The sequence below is a fragment of the Euprymna scolopes genome, chromosome 34 (assembly GCF_053919585.1).
Source record: "Euprymna scolopes isolate OS-2025 chromosome 34, ASM5391958v1, whole genome shotgun sequence".
Taxonomy (NCBI): domain Eukaryota; kingdom Metazoa; phylum Mollusca; class Cephalopoda; order Sepiida; family Sepiolidae; genus Euprymna; species Euprymna scolopes.
Genome location: NC_136515.1, coordinates 69,555,538 through 69,582,605, shown reverse-complemented (window position 1 = coordinate 69,582,605; position 27,068 = coordinate 69,555,538). Strand labels below are relative to the sequence as shown.

General features: G+C 31.8%; 1 protein-coding gene across 2 annotated transcripts in view; it reads left to right on the top strand.

Annotated features, from left to right (window-relative positions):
* Nucleotides 1-15,943, top strand: part of LOC145259278 (uncharacterized) — a 63,551-nt gene extending 47,608 nt beyond the window's left edge. Inside the window, exons 7-11 of one of the 2 annotated variants that reach the window (XM_080117140.1) lie at nt 1,789-1,909; nt 4,095-4,205; nt 5,879-5,943; nt 9,808-9,922; nt 15,476-15,943. In XM_080117140.1, coding sequence (XP_079973266.1) covers nt 1,789-1,909; nt 4,095-4,205; nt 5,879-5,943; nt 9,808-9,922; nt 15,476-15,627 — 564 coding nt within the window. In that variant the 3' untranslated portion in view covers nt 15,628-15,943. The remainder of the gene's footprint in view (nt 1-1,788; nt 1,910-4,094; nt 4,206-5,878; nt 5,944-9,807; nt 9,923-15,475) is intronic. The other variant, XM_080117141.1, reaches the window with a different exon arrangement.
* Nucleotides 15,944-27,068: the final 11,125 nt, after the last annotated feature.

Sequence of the window (27,068 nt, the reverse complement as noted above, 5' to 3'; positions counted from 1 at the left end):
AATTTTTTAATCTCTACGATATTTTAACTTTTAGACGTAATCCACCACACTAGTTTACTCTAATTTATTTTCTCTCATAAAATGTATATACATGTATATATGACATCTAATTTACATAAGGAAAACACACTGCTCTCCCCCATCATTATATATAGCCCCAATCCTCCGACTCTCTCGTCAATGACCATCCCTCTTGAAGAAGCCTGCATAAATCTGGCGAAACGTTGAGTATTCAGGTCCTTCCACCTCCATTTTATTTCATATCGTCGGATTTAATCCATCTCAACAATCATATATATATAAATATATATATATATATATATTAAATTGTGATTCAATGGATTTCAAAAACTCTCATTGAAATGAAATGAAGACAAAGAATACTTTAGAAAATTCATCTCCTTAATCTATAGGGTTTCGATGTCTACCATCTCATCAGAGGAGAGAAAATATTAGCAAATACTTATAAAGGTATGCACCCTATTTGCTAAAGTCAGTGAGACGACTTTAGCAAATAGGGTGCATACCTTTATAAGTTTTTTGGAATTCATTGAATCACAATTTAATTTATTTGCTCTATCTTGTTGTTGGGTTAACTTATAGAATATTACTGCCAGTAATATTTTGTAAACTTTACAATCTCACGTTTCCATAACAACTGATTGTTAAATAAAAACTATTCTGAAGTATATATATATATATATATATATATATATATATATATATATATATAAAGTGTTGGTAAGATGTTTGAGGAGCCACACTTCATGCCTCGATAACTTGAGCAATCACTGTTGATGACACAAATATTTATTCATTTGTTTTTTTCATTTGTTTTATTTTGCGGCACATCTTTGAATATGTTTTCATGGTGTTTGGTTTGGGTTTGTTTCATGAAGAAAAAGGTTTGCTTTTGTTTTTACTTTGCAGAACATGAGTGAGTTTAGCAAAGAGAAAGTAAGAAAGAAAACAGCATTAATGTTCAGTGCATTTTAGGTCCGGAAGCCAGTATCTTCAGACAGCCCAATCTGATAGTACTGGGCAAGGGAACTTTGGAGAACTCTATTGAGTATAGACTTGTATACAACATTTTTTTTTCTACAATCACTCTTTTTTACATGGCCTTGTGCATTTTCCTTTTTTATTGGCAGTAAATTTTGAATCAATTTAAAATCTTATTAGAGATTCACTAAATAAAAAATGGATTAAATGTTCATTTCAACCTCATAGTTTGATAAAAAAAAAATTTTTTCATTTCCTTCATATCTTCTAATCAAAACTGGAGAAAAAGAAGAAATGGATCACATTTTTATGCTTGGAGCATTTTTCATATCTTCAGATATTTATTCATGTTGTTTGGTTTGGTTGTTTTGTTTTACGACATATCAACCCTTTTCAGGTTTGGAAAATGCTTCAAGTTGCTTATATCTTCAAATATTTATTTATTACGTTTGCTTCATTTGTTATATTTTATGGAACTTCTTCAAATAGTTATAATCTGATAGTGTTATGTTTGCAAATAACGTATAAGGCAATAAAAATGAGGACTCAACACACAAAGGTAGATCAATAAGAAGTGTATTAGGAAAAGTATTTTTTCAGTATATTTACATAATGGTTGTCAGGTAAGAGAGTCTTGGTTGGAGAACATATCTGCTCTCGGCTTGGCCTTCGGTGGCTTCTGGTTAACACACACTCAGACTAACCGAGTATGTAAATGAGTGGGTGCCACCACAACAGATAGTTTAAAAAAAAAAAAACATGTAATTATTGTTTCAATTCCTTCAGGAATGTGTAGCTGATACTGAAGAAGAAGAAATGGATCATGATGGTTCTATTAGTGTTGTAGAAGATAGGCGCTCTCGACTGCAGCATCGAAGACACCTCAAGAAAGTTAAAAAAGCTTTCGGTAAGTAATGTTTTGTAGCAAGAAGCGTTGATCATAACAAGAGTCATCCACATGTGACAGTGGCTAAATGGTTGACGACACAGACTGAGAAGCTGTTCTAATCCTGTCTGTCTTATAGAAACACTTTCGTTTTGTAACAGACTCATATTTATCAGCAGCAGCAACAGACATTATGACATCCATGCAAATGATATTGCCGGTGCCCAAGCTGACGTCACAGCGGAGGAAGAGAAGGGAAAGAAGAGCAGAGATAAAGAAAGGGCATGTGGATGGCAAACGATGGCGAGGACCTGGAAAAAGTGCAGTTCGGCAGGAGGGGGGCATGTGGCCCCCTCATGGCATGAGAGACTTTGAAAGCATGTGTTCGACACTGCAGAATTTTGTTAAACACATGGAACTATAAATACAGGATACAGGCATTGTTTAGAAAGTACCAATAATAAATGCCTCTTGTTTAAACTAGAAAAAACAAAAAAACCGAATCAAATTCTTTTTTTGTGACTTTGTGACTGTCTCTGCATGCAACATGTAGATCCGAGTGTTAATATGTAACGACACCGTTTAAAAAGATTAATGACAGCATTTCAATTTGCGTCTAACCTTCTGGGTTATAGATAAATAAAGTAACTAATACAGACATAGATAACAGTTTATAAGAGATCTATAAACTAAAGAGTTCTAAAAAGGGAGATAATCTACAATCAATATATCTGTCTCTTGATAACTTATTGTATTAGTAAGTATAATAATACCATGTCTGGGAGGTTGGCCATGTTGAAGTTTCTATCAATGTGTACTCACGTCTTTGGTAGTCTCAGTTTGAATTGAGCTGGACGAGATAAGATAAGAGAAAACTCCAGGTTGTCCTCGACGGTCGTACATCTAAACAATATGATATAAATGCGGGAGTGCCCCAGAGATCTATCCTTGGACCTCTATTGTTCCTGATATTCATAAATGACCTCCCCGACAAAATTTCCTCTGAGATGGGTATATATGCTGATGACACTACACTCTATAACAGGCACGACAGGAAGACGAATGAACACATTTCTAAAGAAATGGCAGAACACTAGAGGAAGACCTCCAATCTGTAGTGGAATGGGGACAAAAATGGTTGGTCACATTCAATGCCGCCAAGACTAAACTAGTTTCATTCAATAATTACAAGAAACCCTCTCTACCACCTATAGCAATGGCCAACGACTCTTTATCTGAGAGTACATGTTTTAAGCTCATTGGCCTAACCTTCACAGGAAACATGAGTTGGAACAATTACATTGAAGGCATTGCCAGGGCCGCTGCAAGAAAGGTGGGCTCTCTCTATCGTGCTAGACAACTACTAACACCCGAAAGTATCCTGTACCTCTATAAGGCCACCATTCACCCATGTACGGAGTATTGCTGTCACATTTGGGCTGGTGCATCTGCTCCTAGTTTCTCGCTCCTTGACAAGGTTCAAAAGAGAGTCGCAAACCTGATAGGCCCTGAACTGGCATCTAAGCTTCAGCCTCTGTCCCATCAACGAAATGTTGCATCCCTCTGCCTGTTCTACAAATATTTTAGTGGTGAATGCTTCTGACGAACTGCAATCACTTGTGCCCTCACGACGTGAGCACTCTCGTCAAACCCGACAGGCTGCTAAATCCAACCCCCACACTGTAGAGATCCCTAGATGTAAAAGATCTTTCTACTCCAATAGTTTCTTCCCCAGAACCGCTAGACTTTGGAATTCCGTTCCAGGTCCCTGCTTCCCCAACAGTACTGACGTGCAGAAGTTCAAGTGTAATGTGAACCGACATCTTGCTGCCCAAATCCCTACATAGTACCCCAGTAGTTGTTGCCCCTGATAGTAGCCCCCTACACCAAAGTGGCAATTTGCCTTGTTTGGGGTGAAAATGTAATAAAAAAAAATAATAATAAAAAAAAAATATGTCGTTTAAATACCAAGTGACATTAAGAAAGATTATAACCATACACCATAAAGATTTTTCATTATTTTTTGTATTTTTGTTTTTCCATATAAGGGAAGACGAATTATGGACTTGTATCGATTAATCTTCCTTGTTTGACTTTGCGTCTGTTCAGTTTTTCATGTATGACATGAATTGTGAGAGAATGTAACTCTCATCTTGTTTCGACTTTTTTTGATATCTCCATCTTTTGTTCTCTTTCTTTCAAAAAGGTGACATTTGCACACCAGTGAAAACTCCTTCCCCGAAAAAAGGGAAGAAACCAAATCTAGCAGAATTTGTTACTAATTCCCACCCGGAAGAAATCTTGTCTGAGAACGAAGGTCAGTTATATTAAGTTTTTATTCATTAACTAGCAAGTCTACGTGGTGTTGCCCGGTATTCTAATTTCTGTAAATTACATAGATTGCTGAAAAATAAAAGTAAAGTCGATTTTTTTTTCTATCACTATCAACACTTTTGGTGTTTGTGTAGTATACCAGGTTTTCAGACCAGCGCATTTCAGATGAGACAACATTATTACGTGTCATGGCGTCTAAATTCCAAAAATTATGAAAAATGATTCAGTAGAAAAATAATTACAAGTCAAAATAGAATTCATCAAATTATAAAATTTTATGTTTCTGAATTTTTGAGATGAGGATTGGTTATTCGTATTATTTGGATTCATTGAACTACTGTTCTCATCTTGAGTGTCATTTTCACAATGTTTCAGTCGATATTTCCGCTCAAAATTCCATCCAAATTCCTGAGATCGACATGAGAAACTATTGGAGTGGACTGCACCTAGGGATCTCTACTGTAAAGGGATGAGACTTAGTAGCTTGTCGGGTTTGTCGGGGGTAGTTACGTCGGGGAGGTACAAGTGTTTGCAGTTCGTCAGAGCATTCAGCATTAAAGTATTTGTAGAACAGGCAGAGGGATGCAACATCTCGTCGATGGGACAGAGGCTGAAGCCTAGATGACAGTTCAGGACCTATCAGGTTGGCGACTCTCTTTTGAACTCTGTCCAGGAGCGAGAGACAAGAAGCAGATAGACGCCTAATTCTGCTCTCTCCGCCACACCTCGTTTTTTAATGAACTGAAAAATGTTGATATATCGTAAAGCGTAACAGTTTCGTACCAGGGTTTCCTTAGTACACACAAATGGTTTCTGGGTTAGAATCTGTCTGTCTTATCTTTTCCTTAAATCTGCAGCATGTGAGAAAACAAAAAGAGAAAAATTAATACCACTCGATTGCACTGTACTGGATTCTAACTGCTTATTATTTTTCAAAAGTTAAAATTTCTGATACAAACAATGCTTTCTTATCACATAGAACGAACTGATATACCATAAAACTTTTAATTGCACTTATTATGATGCACAGTATATTTTTCTTAACGTTCTTAATATTCTTCGCAATCACCGTGGGCGGAGGAGCTGATCTCCTAAAAAGAATTGAAGCCAAAACATTTAGCACTCCAGCCTACCGTTTGAGGTATCGATAAGAAAGATTGGAAATATGACACGATTACTCCATACATGATCTGATCGTAGATCTGTAGTGATAAAGAATTGTGCAGTTTTTGAACAAACGCATTTCAGGTGAAAATATTATTACATATGCACGTGTCATGCCAAAATTAGTATAAATTCAAAAAAATTATAAGTGTTTGCCTTACAGAAAAAAAAAAAGACAAGCAAAATCACATCCTGTTGTTTTCTCCACTCCTTACTTCCTGTTAAATGACCTGAAACGGGTGGATATGCCATAAAACCTAACAACGAAACAAAATAATTGCAAATTTATAAAGATTACGATCATGGAAGAATGCAAAAAAAAAAAAAATTGCTGTACAATAGAAATACTGAAGAAAAATAAAAATGAAAGAACTGATTTGCCTTGTCATGGCTTCCGGTAGCTAGGAAGTACATTAGCTGACTATAACTCATTTTTCACACAAGATATTTGTAATAAAAAAATTTAAAGAAATTTTCTATTTCGTTTTTCAGATGAAGAAAGTCACAACCAAGAAAAAGATTCTGATGAACTTGGTGAATATGAAACAATTATATCAGTAAGTTTTTTTGTGTTTTCTTGAACCACGTGTAATGCGATTATCCTAGAAAACCGGAATGCCACATTCAAATCAAGATAACTAACCATATGCGGCATAACTGTCATTTAAATTTATGTTGAACATATCAATAAATATTTAATTTTCGGACTCCCGCTACTCCCCCCTCCCCCACACACACCTCCTTTAAAAAACTTGGGGTTAGTAATAATATTATATTAAAGGAGTTTTTATTATTATTTTTTTTCATGCTATTGGAGACTAGAATGGTTCTATAAAATTACGGTATATTGTTAATAAACAAATGAATTAAATAATATTTTTTCAGGTGCTTGTACGGATTTTTCATAAATTAAAAAACAAAAATAAAGAAAAATCCGTATGATGTACATACCTGTGATGAAAAGAAAATATTATGTAAATTAGTTAAGTAGTTTTATTTTTAGATAAATATTTAGTTTTTAGATTCCTACCTCTTTAAAAAACTTAGGGTTAGTGATAGTATTAAATTAGTTTTTTTTTTCTGTTAAAATAACACTATTAGAGACGGGAATAGTTCTTTAAATTACTGAATATTCTAAATAAACAAATGAATTAAATGACATTTTTTTTTCAGGTGCTTGTACACGATTATCATATATTAAAACACAAAAATAAAGAAAAATCCGTATGACGTACGTACCTGTGATGAAAAAAGAATATTGCATTCCAAAAATCCCAAAAAATTATGTAAATTAATCAAGTATTATTTTTAGATAAGAAAATCAAATTCTATGGCTGTTCAAGTCTAACGTAAATAAGTTTTTGATGAGCCGTTCCATATAAGTCATCAATTTACCAATTTTTCATTACTAATGATTACTATATTGTCCAATTTCTACTGTACACTCTTTAACCCTTATCCTTGAGTGGCCTCTTGGCCTTGATAATGTGGTGATGCCTGTGTAAAAAAAAAAAAAAAAAAAAGCGAGGAGCAACTGTCTTGCGACACCACTTTGAAAATAGTCGCAAGAAATATGTAAGATTTCTTAACATAATGCAACCTTACGGGATTTTCATTGTAATTATAATGAATTTCCATTAATCGCTTAAAAATGATTTTCTTTACAAAAATGAAATTACTTGATCACTTTACGTAATTTTTGGAATACAATATTTTATTTCCGTCGTTGGTACGTATCTTATAGATTTTTCTTTATTTTTGTTTTTTTAATATAAGGGTGAATTCTGTTATATAGAGAGGCACCAAAACGACATATATTATATAGTGAGATGGATTGTCACCCAAAACAATCATATTATATAGTGAGGTGGGAGATAGTGTTCTTATAACACCTGTTATAAACGTATAAATTGTATGTATTATTGTTTAGCCGGAGGATATGATATCGATGTATAAACTGGGTCATGTTGTATCAGAGAGTTATCACACAGGTATATATTACAGTCCATATTTACATAAAGATATCATTTGTTTCTAAGAATAATAATATATGCTTTATACCTTTCTTTCTTCAAGAGTTCTTCTATCTTCATTGCTGAGCTCCGTGATGAAACATGAAACGACCAACACTATAACCAATTGAGACCTCTGTTCTTTCTTCTTTTGTGAAACCACAGAACAACACTTTATATTTTTAAAATATGAATTTATTTCAGTTGTCTCAAATTGTTTTCACAGAGTCTGCATTTCGTCTCTACATGCTTGTTCTTCACAGCCTCGCTTCCTGACTTGAAGTACATGTGTTTACTTCTGTGACTAAAACTCAAACTCTCGACTGACTAAACTTCCCGGCCTCCTGACCCCAGTTCCGGTGACATAACTGATTAAAAGACATGTCTCCTTAACATGACCTCCTCTGTCACGTACGCCTATTCAAGGTTATTTTGTTTATATTTAACCTAGCTAATTTATGTAAACATCCTCAGCTAAAACCCATTGCTACACTTTATTCTGTAAACAATAAATAACTCCCAATATAAATTATTTTAAGAAAATCATTGTATAGATAGATAAATATATAGATAGACAGATAGATTGATAATAATTAATTAACTTTTGACAATGTTATTATCTAACAATTCTGGAGAAGTACCTTTAAAATAGAAGATACAGATTTATTTATTCACAATAGTTGGAAACTAGTTAAAAACAATATATTTTGATTTACCCACTCATTTGTAACCACAGGCATTATTTTCCATTTAAATTCATGTTGAACAGATAGATATATCTTCTTCTCTATATATATAAAATGAACTCATTTTTTCCCCTCCGATTTTGACCTTAATAGGATTAAAAATCAAGACATTACATGCAAATGTAATGTACACAAACTGCAAAACAGTATCTGAGATGTGTTTTAGGCCTATTACATCTCCACTTCATCGATAATCTTAGATCCCTATATTTTTTCTGGTGAAAGTCCACAGCAAAAATCATTACAATCAATGGAAGTTGTAAAATCTTTTCTCTCTAATAAATTCCTCTTTTTCCCGCCACCACTTAACACCATTGCGGATCAGTTCACAGGGGACAGTATGAAGAAACACCAGTTTGGGTTTGTATAAAAATATGGAATAGACTGGATGAAACACATCGTTGTATTTAAGCGAATCAAAGGGTTATTTATGCCATTTAAAAAAAACATTTTTTGCTTTTACACCACGCGTTGATGACTTCCGATTTACAATATTTCGTTATCTGTTTAATCGATATTTAAAAAAAAAAAACATACGATAAAATTATACCATTTGGAAATGACGAAAATTAACTATTCTTAAACTTTTTTTTTAACAATCGTTACAAGCGTAAAACACAAATTGTTACATGTAAGTAATGACGTAGAAAAATGTTTTCTTTTTTTTTTCCGATACCACTTATTTCAACAAACTTTAAATTACACTTTTTTTTCCCCCCGAGTTGTTTTTATGAATGCTTTTACTTTTTCTTTATTAAAACTGTTGTGCTTTAAAGCATACGTAAGAAAATGTTTTTTTTTTTTTTTTGTTTTCTTTTTTTAAACTTACTTTAAACAAACTTTAACGTATGCTTTCTCTTCCTGAGTGGTTTTTATAAGAAAATATTGCTTTCCTTCCTTTATTAAAACCGTGGTACACATTAGCGTTTTAAAATAACAATTTATTTTAAAAAAAAAAAATAAATACATTTTCACTTCAGCACACCTCCACAATTTTTAACATGGGGGGGAGGGCGTTGTTTATTCTGAAAGCCTGGGGAGGATGGGGATATTTATTCCAAATAAGCCGTGTTTTACATGGGGAGATTAGGGGTGTTTATTCTGAAAGCCATTCTTAACGCTAGTTTCTAATAAAAGAAAGGAAGCAAAGAAGAAAGTGATATCTAAAGATGGAATTAAAAAAACTTTAAATATGTAATGAAGTTGTGTTCTTGTCCTTAAAGCTTAACTGGGTCATTACTGTATGTAATTAGCTGTAAACTCTGTTCCGTCTGCCTGCTTCCCACCTGACTACAACTTGGATGTGTTCAAGTCCAACGTTAACAAATTCCTAATGAACAGCCCCCTTAAGTAAACACTTCATCAAATCTCCACACTAACGTAATGTACTTGCAATAACCCTTATCCCTGAGTGGCTTCCGGGCCTTGATTAGTGGTGACCACTGTGTAAAAAAAAAAAAAAAAAAAAAAATTTATAATAAACCTCTTATATTAAAAAAAAATATCTTGGTTTTTCATCTCAGTGATTTATTGTTGTTTTATTCATTTGATACTTAGCCGTTTTGATTGAAAATGAAGAAAACTTTTGCATTTATTTACTTAGATATAAGACGAGTTCTAAACTATGTCTCTATTTTTTTTCTCCTATTGTTATAATTTGCAGGACATTTCTAAGTCTTACGGCCTGACGAACCGCGAAGTCCTTTCAACCATTTTCTCATTCAACGGAGACATCGAAAAATCCATCGCATACATCAGACTTGGTCCTGTTCTATCTCGTAAGCAAAATATATTTTTTCCGTTTATTTATTTCATTATTTATTTTATTGTCTTTGATAAGTTGAAGTTCTCTATTTCTGGCTTGAAATGAAGACCTAAAACTGCACCGTTTATTCATTTTCACCAGGATTTGATGTCCCCCCAGGGACTTTTAGGGTTAAATGGAGGTGGGGGGACAAATGCTGAACTTAGTCATTTTTTTATGCCTCGTTCACTGTGCATTCACGAGGGACTATGCATGATTCACTCTTTTTACTTGTAATCAAATGTTTACTTGATCATTTTTTTCTGCAGAGTTCATGCAGGCTTGAAAAGTCCTTATTTCTATTATTACTTTGAAAAGGCAGAAAATGACTTGAAAATTGTATTTTTTATGTCCAGTAAAAATTTTATTTAAATATTAAAAATGAAATTGAAATAAATACTATGAAAACATTATTCAAATATTAAAAATTAAATCTAAATAAAGGATGGAATAGTTGCCATATATGGGCAGGAGCTGCAAAAAACAGCCTATCCTGCCTTGACAGAGTACAAAATAGACTTCGTGGCTTAGTGGGGGATGCCCTTTTCTCTACCCTGCAACCTCTCTCCCGCAGAAGAGACGTTGCGAGCCTATCCTTGTTTTATCGTTATTTCCATGGCAGGTGCTCGTCTGAACTCCAATCTCTGGTCCCCCCTCGCCAATCTTTCACGAAAAACACCCGTCTAGCCGAATCCACTGTGAAAAATTTCCCCCACTCTTTATCTGTGCCTAAATCAAAACGTGGATTCCATGAACAAAGCTTCTTTCTTAGAACTGCACGCCTGTGGAACTCTGTTCCGTCTGCCTGCTTCCCACCGGACTACAACTTGGATGTGTTCAAGTCCAATGTTAACAAATTCCTAATGAACAGCCTCCTTAAGTAAACACTTCATCAAATCTCCACACTAACATAATGTACTTGCAATAACCCTTATCCCTGAGTGGCTTCCAGGCCTTGATAAGTGGTGATCACTGTGTAAAAAAAAAAAAAAAAATACATTCTTCTGAAATTGCATCATATTATTTTCGGTATTTTAGAATTACATCCCTTTATCACAAAACTACCAGATATTATCCATATACTTTATACAGGGTGGTCGCTAGAATAGCAGGAAATTTGAAGGTTCGCTTAGATCATGAATAAAATGTGTGATTGCTATTTTTTTTTGATTGGTGCCGTGTGAGTGTTGTAAAAAGAAATCGTTGTTTGACGCTGCAGTGAAGTGCACGGACGACATTTTGAGTATCTATGAGTATAATATAACATTTGTCTTTGAAAAACTTTGTAAAAATTAGTTTTTTTACTATAATGATTAAATACAGATACTAGTATTTCATCCTTTCACGATTAACATCAGTCGACAGATTTGAACCCGACAACACGAGCCGTCTCTGGGTTGATTAGCAAAGACCGTATCCAATCGGCTACCATTGACCGCGAGAAATAACGTTGAATTTAAATATTTTAATTTTAAATGTTCTTTACGTCAGTTCTAGTGATCTAATCGTTCTACGATGATCTATGCTAAACTGACCGACTTAATTAAACTGAAAGTGCTCAACGATAAGAAACGAGTTTCTTAAAGGGGCTATATATATATATATATATATATATATATATATAACCCCTTTAAGACCACCCTATATATATATATATATATATATATATATATATATAGGGTGGTCGCTAGGAAAGCAGGAAATTTGAAGGTCAGCTTAGATCATGAATAAAATGTGTGATTGCTATTTTTTTTGATTGGTGCCGTGTGAGTGTTGTGAAAATAAATCGTTGTTTGACGCTGCAGTGAAGTGCACGACGGACGACATTTTGAGTATCCATGAGTATAATATAACATTTTTTTTGAAAAACTTTGTAAAAATTATTCTTTGCAAAAATAAATCGTTGTTTGACAAATTTTCCGCTTTTCTAGCGACCACCCTGTAGATGTAGCTATTTACTATTTTTATCCGAAGAACAGATACTACACTTTGATCTTGACCAAAAGGCCAACCACCCTGTAGATGTAGCCAAAGTGGAATTCAAAAGTAAAACATAGTGTAGAACAATCCACAAGTTTTTTAGTTTATCATTTTTTATGTATCAACTTTTGGTTTAAAACTTTAATTTGGTCTGGAGAGATCTTGAGAAAATTTTGAAAAGTCCTTGAAAAAGACATTGGAACTCTGAACCCTGTTCTTATTTTTGGTGAGGATACTCATATTTTCCTGATGCATAAGTATATCACAGAGTTTTTCTTAGAATGCGATTTTCACTTGTGAGCAATACTACAGAAGTATCCAATAGAATATATATATATATATATATATATATATATATATATATATATATATATATATATATATATATACGAACAAACAGTTAATAAAACATGTTAAAAAACACTTTGAAAAAGAGTTAAAAACATATTTAATCTGAAAAGGAAACACTTGAGTAGTGGATATTCCTTAATTCGTGGAGTTTCGACGGAATACTTTGCTTCTCATCAGAGGGTAGGAATTAGCAAAATGCAGGATCGGATTTTGCATGCAAAAGTATTTGATGAAACAACAAGTAAGTCAAAGATCTTACTTGATGACAAAAAAAGTGAAGCAGAGGGAATATGGTGAAGAAAAAGGTGATTATACGTGAATGGATAGTTTGGTGGAAGATAAATAATCCAGTGACGGTAAAATCCAAATATATAACTTCAAGAAAGTTAATAGAATTTCCATTTGCACAAGTAAAATCCAAGGAAATCCCGTAATTGGAAGATGGTCCAAAATAATCCAAAGGCAGAAATCCATGGAATAATTCACAAAAAAAGGAAAAAAGGAAAAAATTCCAATAATATTAATAAAAGAAAAATAAGATATGCTTTTCACTCTACTGCCGAGACATAAATATAGATAAGAAAGATCAGGGAAGAAGAGGAAAAAAAAAAAAAAATCGTGATAGAATTAAATAGAAAATAGAAAAACAAATGTCAAAATGACCCAGACAGGAAATGTTAAAAGGCGCAAAAAAATATATAGGGCAATATAATATAGGTCAACTGAAATGTACATATATATATATATATATATATATATATATATATATATTATGATTCTTTTTTTAAAATTTTTTAAAAAATTTTTCGGTTTTCTGTATAATCTTTTTGTATCAAAAATATTAATAAAAGTTCCATAGTTGTTGCTGTCACGAGCACTTTCGATTCAACCACGAATCATCATCAGGTGTTGAAGTAAAAGTGCGATGGAGCGAAAATGAGAATTAAATGTGAAAACTAAAATATATAATAAACAGCAATAAGTTAAAATATATAGTTGATGAAAAGTTGAACCATGGCATAGTGGATAAAGTACTTGGTAAAATTCAGTTTTAAGTTCACACACTTCTGGAGGTTGAAGGTTCAATCCTCAGTGTGAGCGGGACACAAAAATGCAATTGTGAATTATTGATGACTTTTACCCAAGTCAGGGCTGACGAAACGAGAGCATCCTACCCCCCGTGGGTTAAATAAAGGGTTCCGTTCAGAATTCCGTGCAGATTCTCGAGTTCAACAGAAAGGCTTCAGAGTTCAGCAGAAAGTTTCGTGAGTTCAACGAGATACATCTGGAGAAGTTTGAGGGTCATCGACTAAAATGTGAAAAATTGCACTCAAGATGAGAACAGTTGTGCGAAAAATCCAAATGAAATGTATACTCAATCCTCATCTCAGAAATTGAGAAACACAATATAATTTATGTTGCCAATTGTAACGTTTATAATGTATTTATTTTTATATTGAATTTTGATAAAAAGATTTTTTTTTAATTATTTCCAAGTTGTTTCCCTCTATTAAATAGTCAAACATGAGTTATGGTTCTTTGGCCAACACCAATCATTAATTATCAACAAACTATTAAGTAGTCTATCTTAAATTCATTACTAAAGGGAGATAACACTACTTTGGAGTTACTTCCCTTGAAGATTTAATTTTTTTTCCCCCATTTTTAGAACAACTTTGTTTATATGAAAAATTTTTTTGTTTATTGAAATCCCATAGCAGGACCGGCATGGCTAGAAAAATCGAAATCGATTAGTGGCATGTTAAGCCTCTGCCTTTCTTTCTCTAATCGTTTTCCTTCACCTTTTCAATCTTTTAGATAGCATTCTGTTGAAATTGATTTTGAAAACAAGTCCTAATCTGCAGGAAAGCAGTTCCACAACAATGTACTCCACAGATGGGAAGCTCTTCCAAAGAAGCTCCGTTTGGTGAAATTTTGCCTGGCGCCCGGAACGCTGAGAAAGACAGGAAAGATTTTCTTCATTGTGATAGGATAACATGTTCTTGCTCTAAATGTCTTTACAAGAAGAAACCAGAGATTGGAGCTCAATCGAGCACCTTCAGTGAAAATAACAATAGAGTAGAGAGAGACTAGTGACTGTAAGGAATAGAATAGATCAAGCTCCATTATATTTCGAAGTTGATTTTGAACTATGTCAAGGCAACGAAGGGTATGTGGCGATATTATGTATCCCAGATGAATTTTCACGATTCATTTAATTTTGTTAAGAGAAAACAGAATTTTAAGCCCCAGATGATAAGTTGGAAAAAAAAGTGGCTGATAAAATAAAGGGGGTTAACGAGGTGTTTTGTGACAAGTTACTGGACAGAATAAATTTTCACAGTTCTGAGAAAATTTATTTCGCTAAAGAAAAGAAGAAAGAGGAAAAGAAAATGATTATTAAGAGAAAGGAAATTGATTTACCACTTTCTCTGTTTCGGAGAGAAGCGGGTAGTGTGTATAGATTTTCAATCTTTTTATAGTATTCGTCATCATTCAACTGTCAATTTATCCATCTTATTATCCCTTTGATCTTGGAGTGTTTTTTAGTCCGTGATAAATGATACCTCATTAATAAAAAATAATGAGTAAATTTGTGGGGTTTTGTCCAGAATTCATCCTATAATATTAACAAAAATAAAGAAAAATCCTTACCTGTTACAAAACGAAAATATCATATTAGCTTTATTTTTATAAAAAATAACATTTTTAAGCAATTAATGGAAATTTCTAGACATTACCACAAAAATCTTGCAAGTTTGAATGATACTTGAGTTGTCTATCTTATTTCTTGAGATTATTTTCGAGATGGCTTCGTGAGAGTCACATCTCTCTTCCTCATAAAATTTGATTTTTTTTTTTTTTTTGCATCGCCATCTTGAAAATACTCTCAATAACCTTTATCCTTTAGTGGCAAATAGTCTTGATAAGTGATGACACCTTTTTTTTTTTTTAAAGTGAAAACAAGAAAAAGGATGTTTCACCGCAGAAGTTTTTTCATTTTGGAATGTGATTTTTGGAATATAATTTTGTTTCATCACAAGTACTGACAACTTACAAAATTTTTTTTTTTTTTCTTTTTTTTAATATAGGAGAATGCTGGACAAGAACCTGTTTTTATTATTCATTAGGTATTTGCCTACGTCATTACAGTCGTTCTTCCCATTTATTCTGTTTTATTTTATTTTCCTACTAGAGCTTGAACCTTGGACCACAGAGGAAGACAAAATCATTTCCTCCACAGACGAAGCAAACATCAAAACCATAGGCACAAAACGGGGTAACAAACTAATCGCGGAACGACTTCAATTTTTAGAAAATTTCTCTGAAGATTTCATGAATGACTGACAATAAAAAAAAAAAATTTAAAAAACAAAAAAAAAATTTCTGTGCTTGTTTACGTTTATAACCTTCTAAACCAACGCATTTCAGGTGAAAACATTATTACGTACATATGTGTCATGTTGAAATTAGTATTGTAGTGTTGTAAATGAATGAAGACGTAAAACAAAACCTCTTTCCAAAGCTTTATTGAACAAAAGTCACATCAACTACGGTAAGAGAGAAAGAACTCGGTCTTTAAAAGAAAAAAGAACACGTACAAAATCACGTGGCAAGAAACTGAATTTGCATATTTTTTTTTTTTTTAATAGTAGGAACAAAATAATGAATGAAAATGAATGAAAATATTTTAAACAATAAGAACAAAATAATTTAAATGAAAATATTTTAAACAATAAGAACAAAACAATTTAAATGAAAATATTTTAAACAATAAGAACAAAATAATTTAAATGAAAATATTTTAAACAATAAGAACAAAATAATTTAAATGGAAATATTTTAAACAATAAGAACAAAATAATTTAAATGGAAATATTTTAAACAATAAGAACAAAATAATTTAAATGAAAATATTTTAAACAATAATAACAAAACAATTTAAATGAAAATATTTTAAACAATAAGAACAAAACAATTTAAATGTAAATATTTTGAACAATAAGAACAAAACAATTTAAATGAAAATGTTTTAAACAATAAGAACAAAATAATTTAAATGGAAATATTTTAAACAATAAGACCAAAATATTTTAAATGGAAATATTTTAAACAATAAGAACAAAATAATTTAAATGGAAATATTTTAAACAATAGGAACAAAACAATTTAAATGAAAATATAACAAGTATAAATTGCAAAAGTTACAAAATATGATGGAGTAGAAAAATAATTTAAAGTAAAAATAGAATTGTTTTCCTTTGATTGGATTATTGTTCTCATCTTGAATAATATTTATGCAACGTTTCGGTCGGTGTAGCTTCCAACCTTCGTCTGGTATCTTCAAAAAGAAAGGAGAAAAGATGAAACCATCTACAGGGCCAGCAGCATTTCATCTTTTCTCCTTTCTCTTTTCAAGATGCCAAATGAAGGCCGGAAGCTACACCGACTGGAACGTTGCACAAATAACACTCAAAATGAAAACAATTGTCCGATCAAAGCAAAACAATTCATTTTCCGTAATTTTTTTTAATTTATACTAATCTAAATGCGACACATGTACATAATAATGTTTTCACCTGAAATGCGTTGGTTTAAACGATCACCAATACAAATAAGCACCCGTTTTTTTTTCTTTTTCATCTCATGATTGTTTTTTTTTTATTCTTCATTCAAAAACAAAAAACAAAAAAAAATATTTCATTTAAAAAAACATTTCATGTAAATTCAACCAAGTTCAAAACTGCTGAAAGACTTTTTTTTTTTCAGACAAAATGAAGTCATTTGTTATCAAGGGAGTTAATTCTATAAGTGTAAATAGCGGTTACTTCCCTTTGAAATTAAAGGAGAGATGTGTAGAAAAGATAGCATTTCATACAACTGATTAAATATCATACATAACGACAAATATTTTTGTCTTTGTCTCTTTTAATGCGTTGTATACCGTCAACCGGGGTGGTTGTTGTCAAGAATTCCCGTTATATTAAAAAAAAACAAAAAAAAACACCCCCCAAAAAGCGTATGTACATTTTTTTTGGGGGGGGGGATTTCTATTGACGGAGAACTTGTGCACGTGTGCCTATCTATTTATAGAATAAAAGTCGTTACGTTCAGATGTGTAAACATTAACTGCAACGAAAATATCATATTCCAGAAATAACATAAATTGATCAAATAGCTTGATTTTTAAACTAGCAGGCCAACTGGCATTGCCTGGCATGGTTGTAAAATACGCTTAAATATGATATTTTGATTAATGCAGATTTCATATTATTATACTAGCCTGGGTGCCCGGATGTTTGGAGGTATGTGTTGGGCCAAAAAAAAAAATTATAGTAGGCAGGCAGGCTCGAACCCGTACCGGGAAGAAGGAAAGGAAAGTGAAAGAAAATCTGACATCTTACCCCTACTCCATGACGCAACCGGAAGTTCGGAATGTTAAAATTAGGCAAAGTCAATCCAACCGATACGATGATTTGCAAAATTGGTTCACACAAAATTGACCTCCACCCCCTTGTAAAAAACTGCCCAGTTGAGGGTGAAGGAATTAATGTTTGTAGCCAATTTGTCGATATTTGTCGTCCAAGACGTCAAGCTTCAAAATGATACTGATCTTGTGAAAATCCGTCGCCTATATAAAAAGTTTTAGGCAGGCAGACATACATACATACATACATACATTTAAACAGACCGGTGAGATTTATTATATTGGACCCAATATATAGTAATGATTTAAAAAAAAAAAAAAAAGAAAAATGTGACTCGTGCACCACCAAGAATCAAAACCAAAACATTTAGCTTATGATTTACCTTTTCCTTTGACGTTAATTCCTGAGCTATGAAGACATGTTTGCTGCAAGGCTAAAAATTAAGACATGAACCAATAGCTATTACGTTACGCATGCATATTTGTAATACGGTAGTTCGACCTCCATCTAGCGAATTTCATTTTTTTAATTTTCACACTATTGAACGGATCTTCCCCGGGTAAAAACCAGTTTTCCATGGGTTTGAATATGAAATTCCATATCTGTAGACAGACGAGTTTGGTAGCCAATTTTTTTAAGCAGATATATACGTATACATGAATATATATAGAAAGAGGTTTGTGTTTACTATAAACTTTCTATGCAAATATTATGCAAGTATAAATCATGTAGAATATCTGCATAAATGTAATACATGTAACGAGTAACTAAAGATGATCATCCCATAGGAAAACTGAAAAAAACTAATCGGGAATTAATTAAATTTCACAATTCAAAAAGATATGTGGAGATGTATTACACAATATAACAACTTGATACAAGTTACAGAACCATGTATTTTAATTTTTTATTAGAGGCAATAATATAAACTTATAATAGAACTAATTTGTTCTTTATAATTTCCTTTTGAGGAAAATGAAAGTCTAATTTACTGGCACGATGACTTTGTAATAATGTGTCTATGTCTTGCTTCCTGCCCATATACAACTTTTGGAGAAAAATCAATCAAATTTGACCAGTGTGTGGCTGCAAAATTGATAGCAGTAATCTTTTTCATTTTTTTTTTTGGGGGGGGGGGGAGTTGTTCACTATTTCTGGAAAAAACAACACAAAAAAAAATTATTTGAAAACACTTTTTTAAAATATTTTTGTGATGTAATATGAATAAAACTAACTATTGTTTGGGTAAATTAAGAAAACTAATAAAGTTTAATGGATAAATATTTATTTACCTAATGGACAAAATCGTTTGAATGCCCTCTTCTCTCAGATCTAATTCATCTGAGTTTATCATCGATATTATATTTTCCAGAAGTAGTTCAAAAGCACTATATCTTGAACTGTTTAAAACAGTAATTTGGATTTCAGTTAACTGTTTTGTTCTTTGAATCATATTAAAATATACTGTTCTTGGTTAAAAAAAAATATTGTCGGTTTTGATCTACAACCAACTAACTGCATACATTTGGATGATAAATTTTACCAAAATGTTTAATTTATCATAGTGTTTGAGGATAGACAACTCTAGTCCATAAAGACATTAATCTTGTGGCTTATGTTAGCCATCTTCCTTGATTCAAGGGCCCAATTTTCTAAGTTAACTTCTTCACAAGAAATGCCAACAGCATACTCCAAAAATAGCCTCTGGTCTTCTCACTTAAATTATTTGTTTCTTCTGCTGTCAGATAATGATGATCGGGAGGGACACTAATTTTTTAGAATTCTACGTGAGGCAAATCTTGATAATTATTGATACAAAGGACCAGCAAATGTTGTTAGGCTTTTTGTTGTTCCATCAATTAATTTAAAAATTGCTGTAAATGGCAGTTCTTTTAGTGGAACCTGAAAATTGGAAAATTTGCATGTTTAATAATGGAGCCAGATTACATAATAAATACCAATATATTATTTTATTTTCCACAAAAAGGAACATAATTGCAGGTGAATCTACAGAATTAATTTTACCTCATTGTTAGAAGGACAAGTGCAGATTATGTGCCTTGTTTGACAATTTTCTGTCTTGCACTTTACTGCAAAGTCATCACATCTTAAGCCAGAAAGTTTACAGCTACAAGAAGATATATCCAACAGTTTGTCTAGCTGTTCCTTCATTCTTTTCACTTTGATTTCTGCAAGAGATTTCCTGTCAATTTGTTTGGCCCTCTTATAGCAAAATATATTGACTTTCTGTCCTATATAATGTTACCTTAACAAGGGCAATTGTGGATTGACTGCTTGCCGAATACTAATTATTTCCTTGGCAATTAACTTAGAAATCTCACCATTTTTTAAGTGGAGATAACTGTTTTCGAGGAAATAACTAAACTGGATGACTTGTTGTGAAGTTAGGGGTGCTGTTTCATCCAAATAACAAGGTGGACCAGCAAATTTTGTGAACCACGGGTTAAAGCTGAATGTCGTGCTTTTAGTGGCATTCTAATCTAAAAAGTAAAATAAATAAATGGATTATAACTGAAGGAAACTGTATTAGGATATCTTCCACTTTCATACGTAAAAAAATAAGCGCTAGTTACAAGAAATAATGAAAGATTTTGTAGAGTTGAATTAGATGTATTGAAGAGAGAGGACCAAACCAAATCAGAGGCATAATAGTGTTTAGTTTAGACATTTTTAGCAGAGTTTAGTTCCGCCTTCGATAACATGAATTTATTCATAAAGAGATTCATTCTTGCTGTAGCTGTGCCATTTTAAACGAGTGTTTAGTGTTTAGAATTTGAAAACCAGTGCTTGTGCATCCGTTACTATGCTATTTTTAATAGTATTTTCAAGTTAAATTTAATTTTTATGAAATTTTTGTTTATTAAATTTTTAGGTGAAAGTACAGAATAGTTACAATACAACCTCCTTCCCATATTAAGAATGGCTTTCTAAATGAGAAAGTTATTTTAGCACAATATCATAGATGCACACATAACGAAAAACCTTTAAAAGAGTTTCCTTATTTACTTGTATTAATCTTTGTGGATTATCTGATTTTAAAACTATAATTTTAAAAGAAAAATACTGCTTAAAAACAATTACTCCCTAAAAAATAAAAGAAATTAAAATTTGCATCTAATTTTCTGCAAAGTATTTTTTATTAAGTAGAAAAACTTGAAAATTTACGTAGTTATGTTTCATAAAGAATGTATAGAATAAAATTGTATGAACTATTCTTTTTTTTTTTGTTTTAATATAAAACTGGAGTATTACCATATTTTAATAAAAATTTCAAATAGAATTTGATGTGAAATATTAGGTTGGTGCAAAAATAATGCTTTTGACGTTCATTTGAACATCAAAAAATGATGGTGTTTTTGTGTCAACCTAATAGAAAACAAATTAAAAAAGATAAAACAAATATGTTTCAATTCACTGCAAACACTTGAAATAATATATATTTTAAACAAGTCTTTTTTGTTTTTCTTTTCGAAATAATTAATCCTAAATCGTAATGTTTTCAAATTAAATAATAAACAAACGTTAATTTTCAATATCAATAACGAACGTGTTTGCAACGGTGAAATCTAAAATGTTTCCACTCCAAAAAAGTTCCTGAAATGAAAAAGCGAACTTTGGTCGTTATTATTTAAAAACATAATTTTGCCTTTACACTTAATATTTATTTTATTAATTCATTATCCTCACTCATTTTATTTTAAAATGTAGGTTAAAAATTATTCTAAATAATGTTTGTATTTTCTTTACAGTACGGATTGTTTTGATGACGAGATGTTCTTAACAATTCACCGAAAAACTTTTAGTCACTTCAATTTTTCAATTTTTAAAGTCATTTCCTCAAGCAAAGATAACGATTTTGAGAAAAATGTTTTGTGTAGGTCTTTTCTATCTCAAACCCCAACTATCATCACCATTGCCTCACCGGGGTTCCAAAATCCTAATGTAATACCCCATAAAAAGGGGATTGTCCATGTCCAAATTGAATAGCAATTGTGTGATATAAGGGGTTTCGCCCGCATTTATCAAACCTTGTTGCTTTCTGGACGTCCCGAGCGCGAGTGCCAGGAAGACTCATTTTAATACGGGTTGAGGTTCGCTTATATACGGAAAAGCCAAATAAACATGGGGAGACTAAGAAATACTGCAAAAATAGCATGTAAAAGTCGCCCAAATAAAATATACACACCATCCCCTTTCGTAAATCATAGATATTTAAACCTAGGTAGCATATAAAATATTTTAAGAAACAGTAACCGGCCGGAGTGCCCCCCGCCTCCGAAAAAAAGCCTTTGCCGGACATACACAAAAACTGCACACACACATTTAGCCTTTTATATATATAAATGCTCTTTCTTTTCATCATCATCATTATTGTTACATCCAATAATAATCACATAATCTCAGGGATCAAATCCTTTTTTTTTTTTTTTTACAAAGGAGTCACCACTTATCAAGACCCGGAGACTACTCGAGGATAAGGGTTATAATGAGTGTACAATAGTCAGTGGGACACTATCGTAGTAATCGTTAGTTGTGAAAATTTGGTAAATTGGATTACTTTAGGGGACGGTTCATCAAGAACTTATTTACGTTGGACTTGAAGTTAACTATATTGTAGTCAGCTCGAAAGCAGGGAAACGGGAGAGAGTTCCACAGGAGTGCAGTTGTTAAAATATTGTATTTAAACTTTTTTATATTCCAACTATTTTGATTTATCAAAAATATTTTGCTACTTGGAATATTCATTTTAAATGATTGGATTTTACTTTATTAAAGAAAATGTCTTTCTAAGGATATTTTGTTTTTATGGTTCTTGCGCCATCGAAAAATGAAGCAAAGTCTGAATTCCCAAAGGATCATTACAAATTACTTTGGGTGCTATATCGAAAATAATTGGAATTCACCTTCAATGAGGATTTCTTCAACTAATTTGGAATCTAATAACGTCATCCCATTCTATTCAAGGATTACTATTCAATTCGAATACCAAAATCTCATATCCCTTTTTTGTTTCAACTCTTATTTTCTTTCTCTATGTTCTTTAAAAAGATTTAATCTTTAATATATTTTCTATGTATGTGCTGAATAGCAAAATTATTTCAAACCAGATTTAATATTTTGCTAATGACATTCCTCTGAGGAGATGAGCCTACATCGAAAATCCATGGATTAAGGAATTTACTTTAAATTGTATTCTTTGTTCAAATAATAAAATTTTTGTTTTGAAAAATTATACTTTTCTGAATGCAATTTAAATATAAAAAACTATATATATATACATATTTGCTATTCAGCACACACACACATATATATATACACACACACATAGTTTCCTTCCCGATATGGGTAGGATTCTAACACTGTTTTCTTTTCTTTTGCATTTTTCCTTTTAATATCCTGATGATGTCCTCTGAAATAGGGACGAAACGTTGATTATTTCATAATTTCATTCGGTTTTTCTTTTTTCAAAACAACATAACGTCAACCATCGCTGATATTTTTATTTTATATATATATATATATATATATATATATATATATATATATATATATATATATATATATATATATATATATATGTGTGTGTGGTGTGTGTAGCTAAAAAGGATAATAGTCTTCTTTTTTAGTTTTATTAAGTCTGGTTTCCATAGTGATCGCTGAAATTTTAATTCTCTCGATAATTGAAATTAAAAGAGAATCAAGGGAGGTAATTCTGCTAAAATAAATTCACGGTTGTTTCCCTTTAAAATTTAAACGAAAACGATGTGTGTGTGTGTGTGTGTTTTTTTTTTTTTTAGAGAAATGAAATAATTTTACTTAATTTCGTCTTTTTTTTTATTTTTACATACACTTGGTGCGTATCGTAATTGTGAAATTGTCGATTTTTATCTATTTAAAAATGTTTTCAATCAAAAAAAGAACTTTTATAAAGTTTATAGCTTGAAAGAGTCCAAATTTATGAATATCATGCTGTAAATCTTTCATCTTGGTATTTTTTTTTATCTTTCCCCTCTCCGCTCTGTTTAACCAAGCATCATTGAAGACACTAGCTTCTACTAAGGTTGCTTCTTTCTTTTTCTTGTCCCATCATACTATGCCAGGTTTTATGGCTCCATTTTCTAGCTACATAGCTGTAGAGATTGTGTAGTTGTTTAGTCATAGTGGATAGTGTAGGACTTATTTCCAACCGCTTAGCAATAAGATCTCACCCCCTTCACTGTTGATGCCCCTAAATGCCAGAAAGCTTTCTATTCTAATAGTGTCTTCCCTTGGACAGCTAGACTTTGGAATTCCCTTCCTGCTGCCTGCTTCCCTGGCTGTACTGATATGCAGAAGTTAAATGTAACATAAACAAATATCTTGTTAATCTTTCCTAGACATGGCCCCAAATAGTAGCCCCTTACGTCCAAGTGGCGATATGCTTTGTAAGGGGTAATCCATAGCCCTTGAGCCCTTGGAGGGGCATAGGCCATCTACAACTGTTGTAGATGTTTTTGTAGCGAGGAGTTCGTTTTTACAGGATGAGGATGCTGGCCCCACGTCCAACCTTCCCAGAAGGTACATACAGCGCCTAGCCTTTACAAATGGTCACCCATCTGGTACTGGCCAGGCTCAATGTTGCTTAACTTTGGTGATCTGGCAAGAACCGGTGCATTAACGTGATTTTGCCATACTTTGTAAAGGGTGAGCATAAGTAAACAAAGAAAACGAAAAGAAAACTGTTATTTCTAGTATATATTCTCACGACTTGCTGCTGTATATATCTATATATATAAAAATGTAACTCTTGGTTCGTTCGCAATTAATAGTCTAAAAAACCACTGGACGGATGGCTTCCACGTTTTGGTATAATATGTTTACTATATCCATGTGTGTTTTTATATATTTCTTTTTAATTATAACATTATACTTAATTTTTCTATGATAAATAGGTGGTTTTCTTTGTACCGATAGGCCATTTTTTTTATTTAGGGACAATTATTTATTACCACTTCCTGTCACGTGACCAGTGTTTCCAATTTAGCGGTTTTCCTGCTAGATCTGGAGATTTCGTTTGCAATCTAGCGGGGAATTCTAGAAAATCTGGAGATATTTCGCACCCACATACCCGCAATTTTAGATTAAAAAATAAAGAAAAGCGCTTGAAAATACTTTAAAACATAAAATAAACTCATTCATGTAAGTAAAAAAAAATTGCATTTATTGCCTTTGGTAACAATTATTTATTGATTATTTGTTTTGTTTTTCACCTTTTTTTCAGCTAACCATTCTTAAATCTCGCTATAAAATCGATTTTTCCAAGTACATTTTAGGTGGGGGGGGGCATTCCAACCTCCGAAGTTTAGTTTAAAATACGATCTAAGCAACCCCGCTTAATTTAGAAGTATTTAGTCGAAAATTGTAAAAAGCAAGAAACAACAGCAAGAAAAAAAAAAAAAACTTATACCAATACAGTAGAATTTAATTAACCTAAATACTTTTAACATGCTAAAAACAAAGTTTTTTTGTTTTTTTATTTTTCTAATTTCAAAATATGTTGCACCATTATTGTGATGTTTAATTTGCAGTATATTTCAATTTAACTTTTATTATAAAAAGTTTGAGTTTATGATTTGTTTCCTACAAAAAAGAAAAAATACCCTCTCTGAAAAAACAGGTAAAACTAGCTGATAAAATATGTAAGCCTTCTGGGGAGCTAACCGCTTCAGTATAATTCCAGAAACATATAGTGAGAAAACACGGAACATTTTATACATTGAATGTACTATATTTATAATTTTTTTATGGTAGGAAGTTAAAATATGGAGTTTTTTTTTGGGGGGGGAATTAGCGATTTTTGAAAATTTCAGATGCTAAAAGTTTAAAATCTAGTGATTTTCTGGACATTTCTTTCTCCTGATCTCGCGGGTTTTTTTTAAATCTCAGTTGCCAACACTGCATCACTAAAAGGATATTTTGGTCTCAACACTACAGGCTTAATGTAAACAGAACATGTTTACAATATGGGTATATTTTCAATGGGTTTAATCAAATGATTATTGATAATGTAACCATGTGATTGAAATTTAATTTAAATTAACCACATGTGGTCGCTTTCCTATCAAATATTCATCGAAAAATGGTAGGTACAGACAAAATGAATGCCGACGCTCAAAGTGTATAAACATTTTGACCCCTCCCTTTACTTAAAAATTCACCAAAAATCAGGAAATTAACCAATTTTAATGAAAATTGCAGTATTTTTCAAATAATGATCGCAGAATATAATGAACTAATTATTTTTACTTTTAGTGAAAATGTTTTATTTTGTTTAAACAAAAAATACCTTTACTAAAGTTATGGGTTTCAGTAGTAAATAAAAAACGCAAGAATTTATTTTTGCTTTTTTTATATAAATAAAGCATCGTAATTTGTAACAATAAAAAAATAATTTTTACAGTAACATTACGAAAAAAGCCCCTAAAGTCCGTATTAATGAATTCAATATAAATTGAAGAAAAATGAATTTCTCGCATACTATTCAGGAAATTAAAGATTCAATTAGATTCCTATTTCAGTCACCTAAATTATTTAGGGTGAAATGAGTTTAGGAATTTATAGCCAAACCTAAATATTTTTTTTTTTGCTTAAAAAAAATAGCATTAATACAGTAAGTTAGGTAAAATTTGCATAGAATACTCTGCTTTACGGTTGTTGTAAAAATGGAATGGAAATTTGAATTTCATTCCCTTTTAAATTCGGTACATTTTTACATTACGTCCAACTCATCATTCACATTTGACACGTCAACTTTTATAGCTTTTTGGGTATGATGGCAAGGTTAGGGGTGTCTATTCCGAAAGCCGTTCTTAACATGAGTAGATTGATAGGTGTATCAGAAATTTCGTGAAAAATAGTGAATAATTCCACCCCGTCTTTCCAAGCTTATAACTCCTCGAAAAATGTAACTCAAGCCCTAATTTTTTTTTCAATTAAAGGAGCAAGGACCAAGGTTTCATTAAAAAAACAAACAAACAACGTGTTTGTTTTTTTAAAAAGGTTTTAAACTTTGGACTTTACAGGTAAATTTCTAAAACACTTCTTTTTTTGTTTTAAATTTGAATATATTATTTATTGACCTTTTATCTTCAATTTGTGATATATAAAACTTTGGTGAGTAAATTATTTACTTTTAAGTAGACATTTCAAAATGGGAGGCGTGAATTATTCGACCCCCTGTCTTTCCAAGCTTATAACTACTCGAAAAATGTAATTCAAGCCCTAATTATTTTTTTAATTTAAGGAGCAAGGACCAAGGTTTCATAAAAAAAAACAAAAGAAAAAACAAACAACATGGTT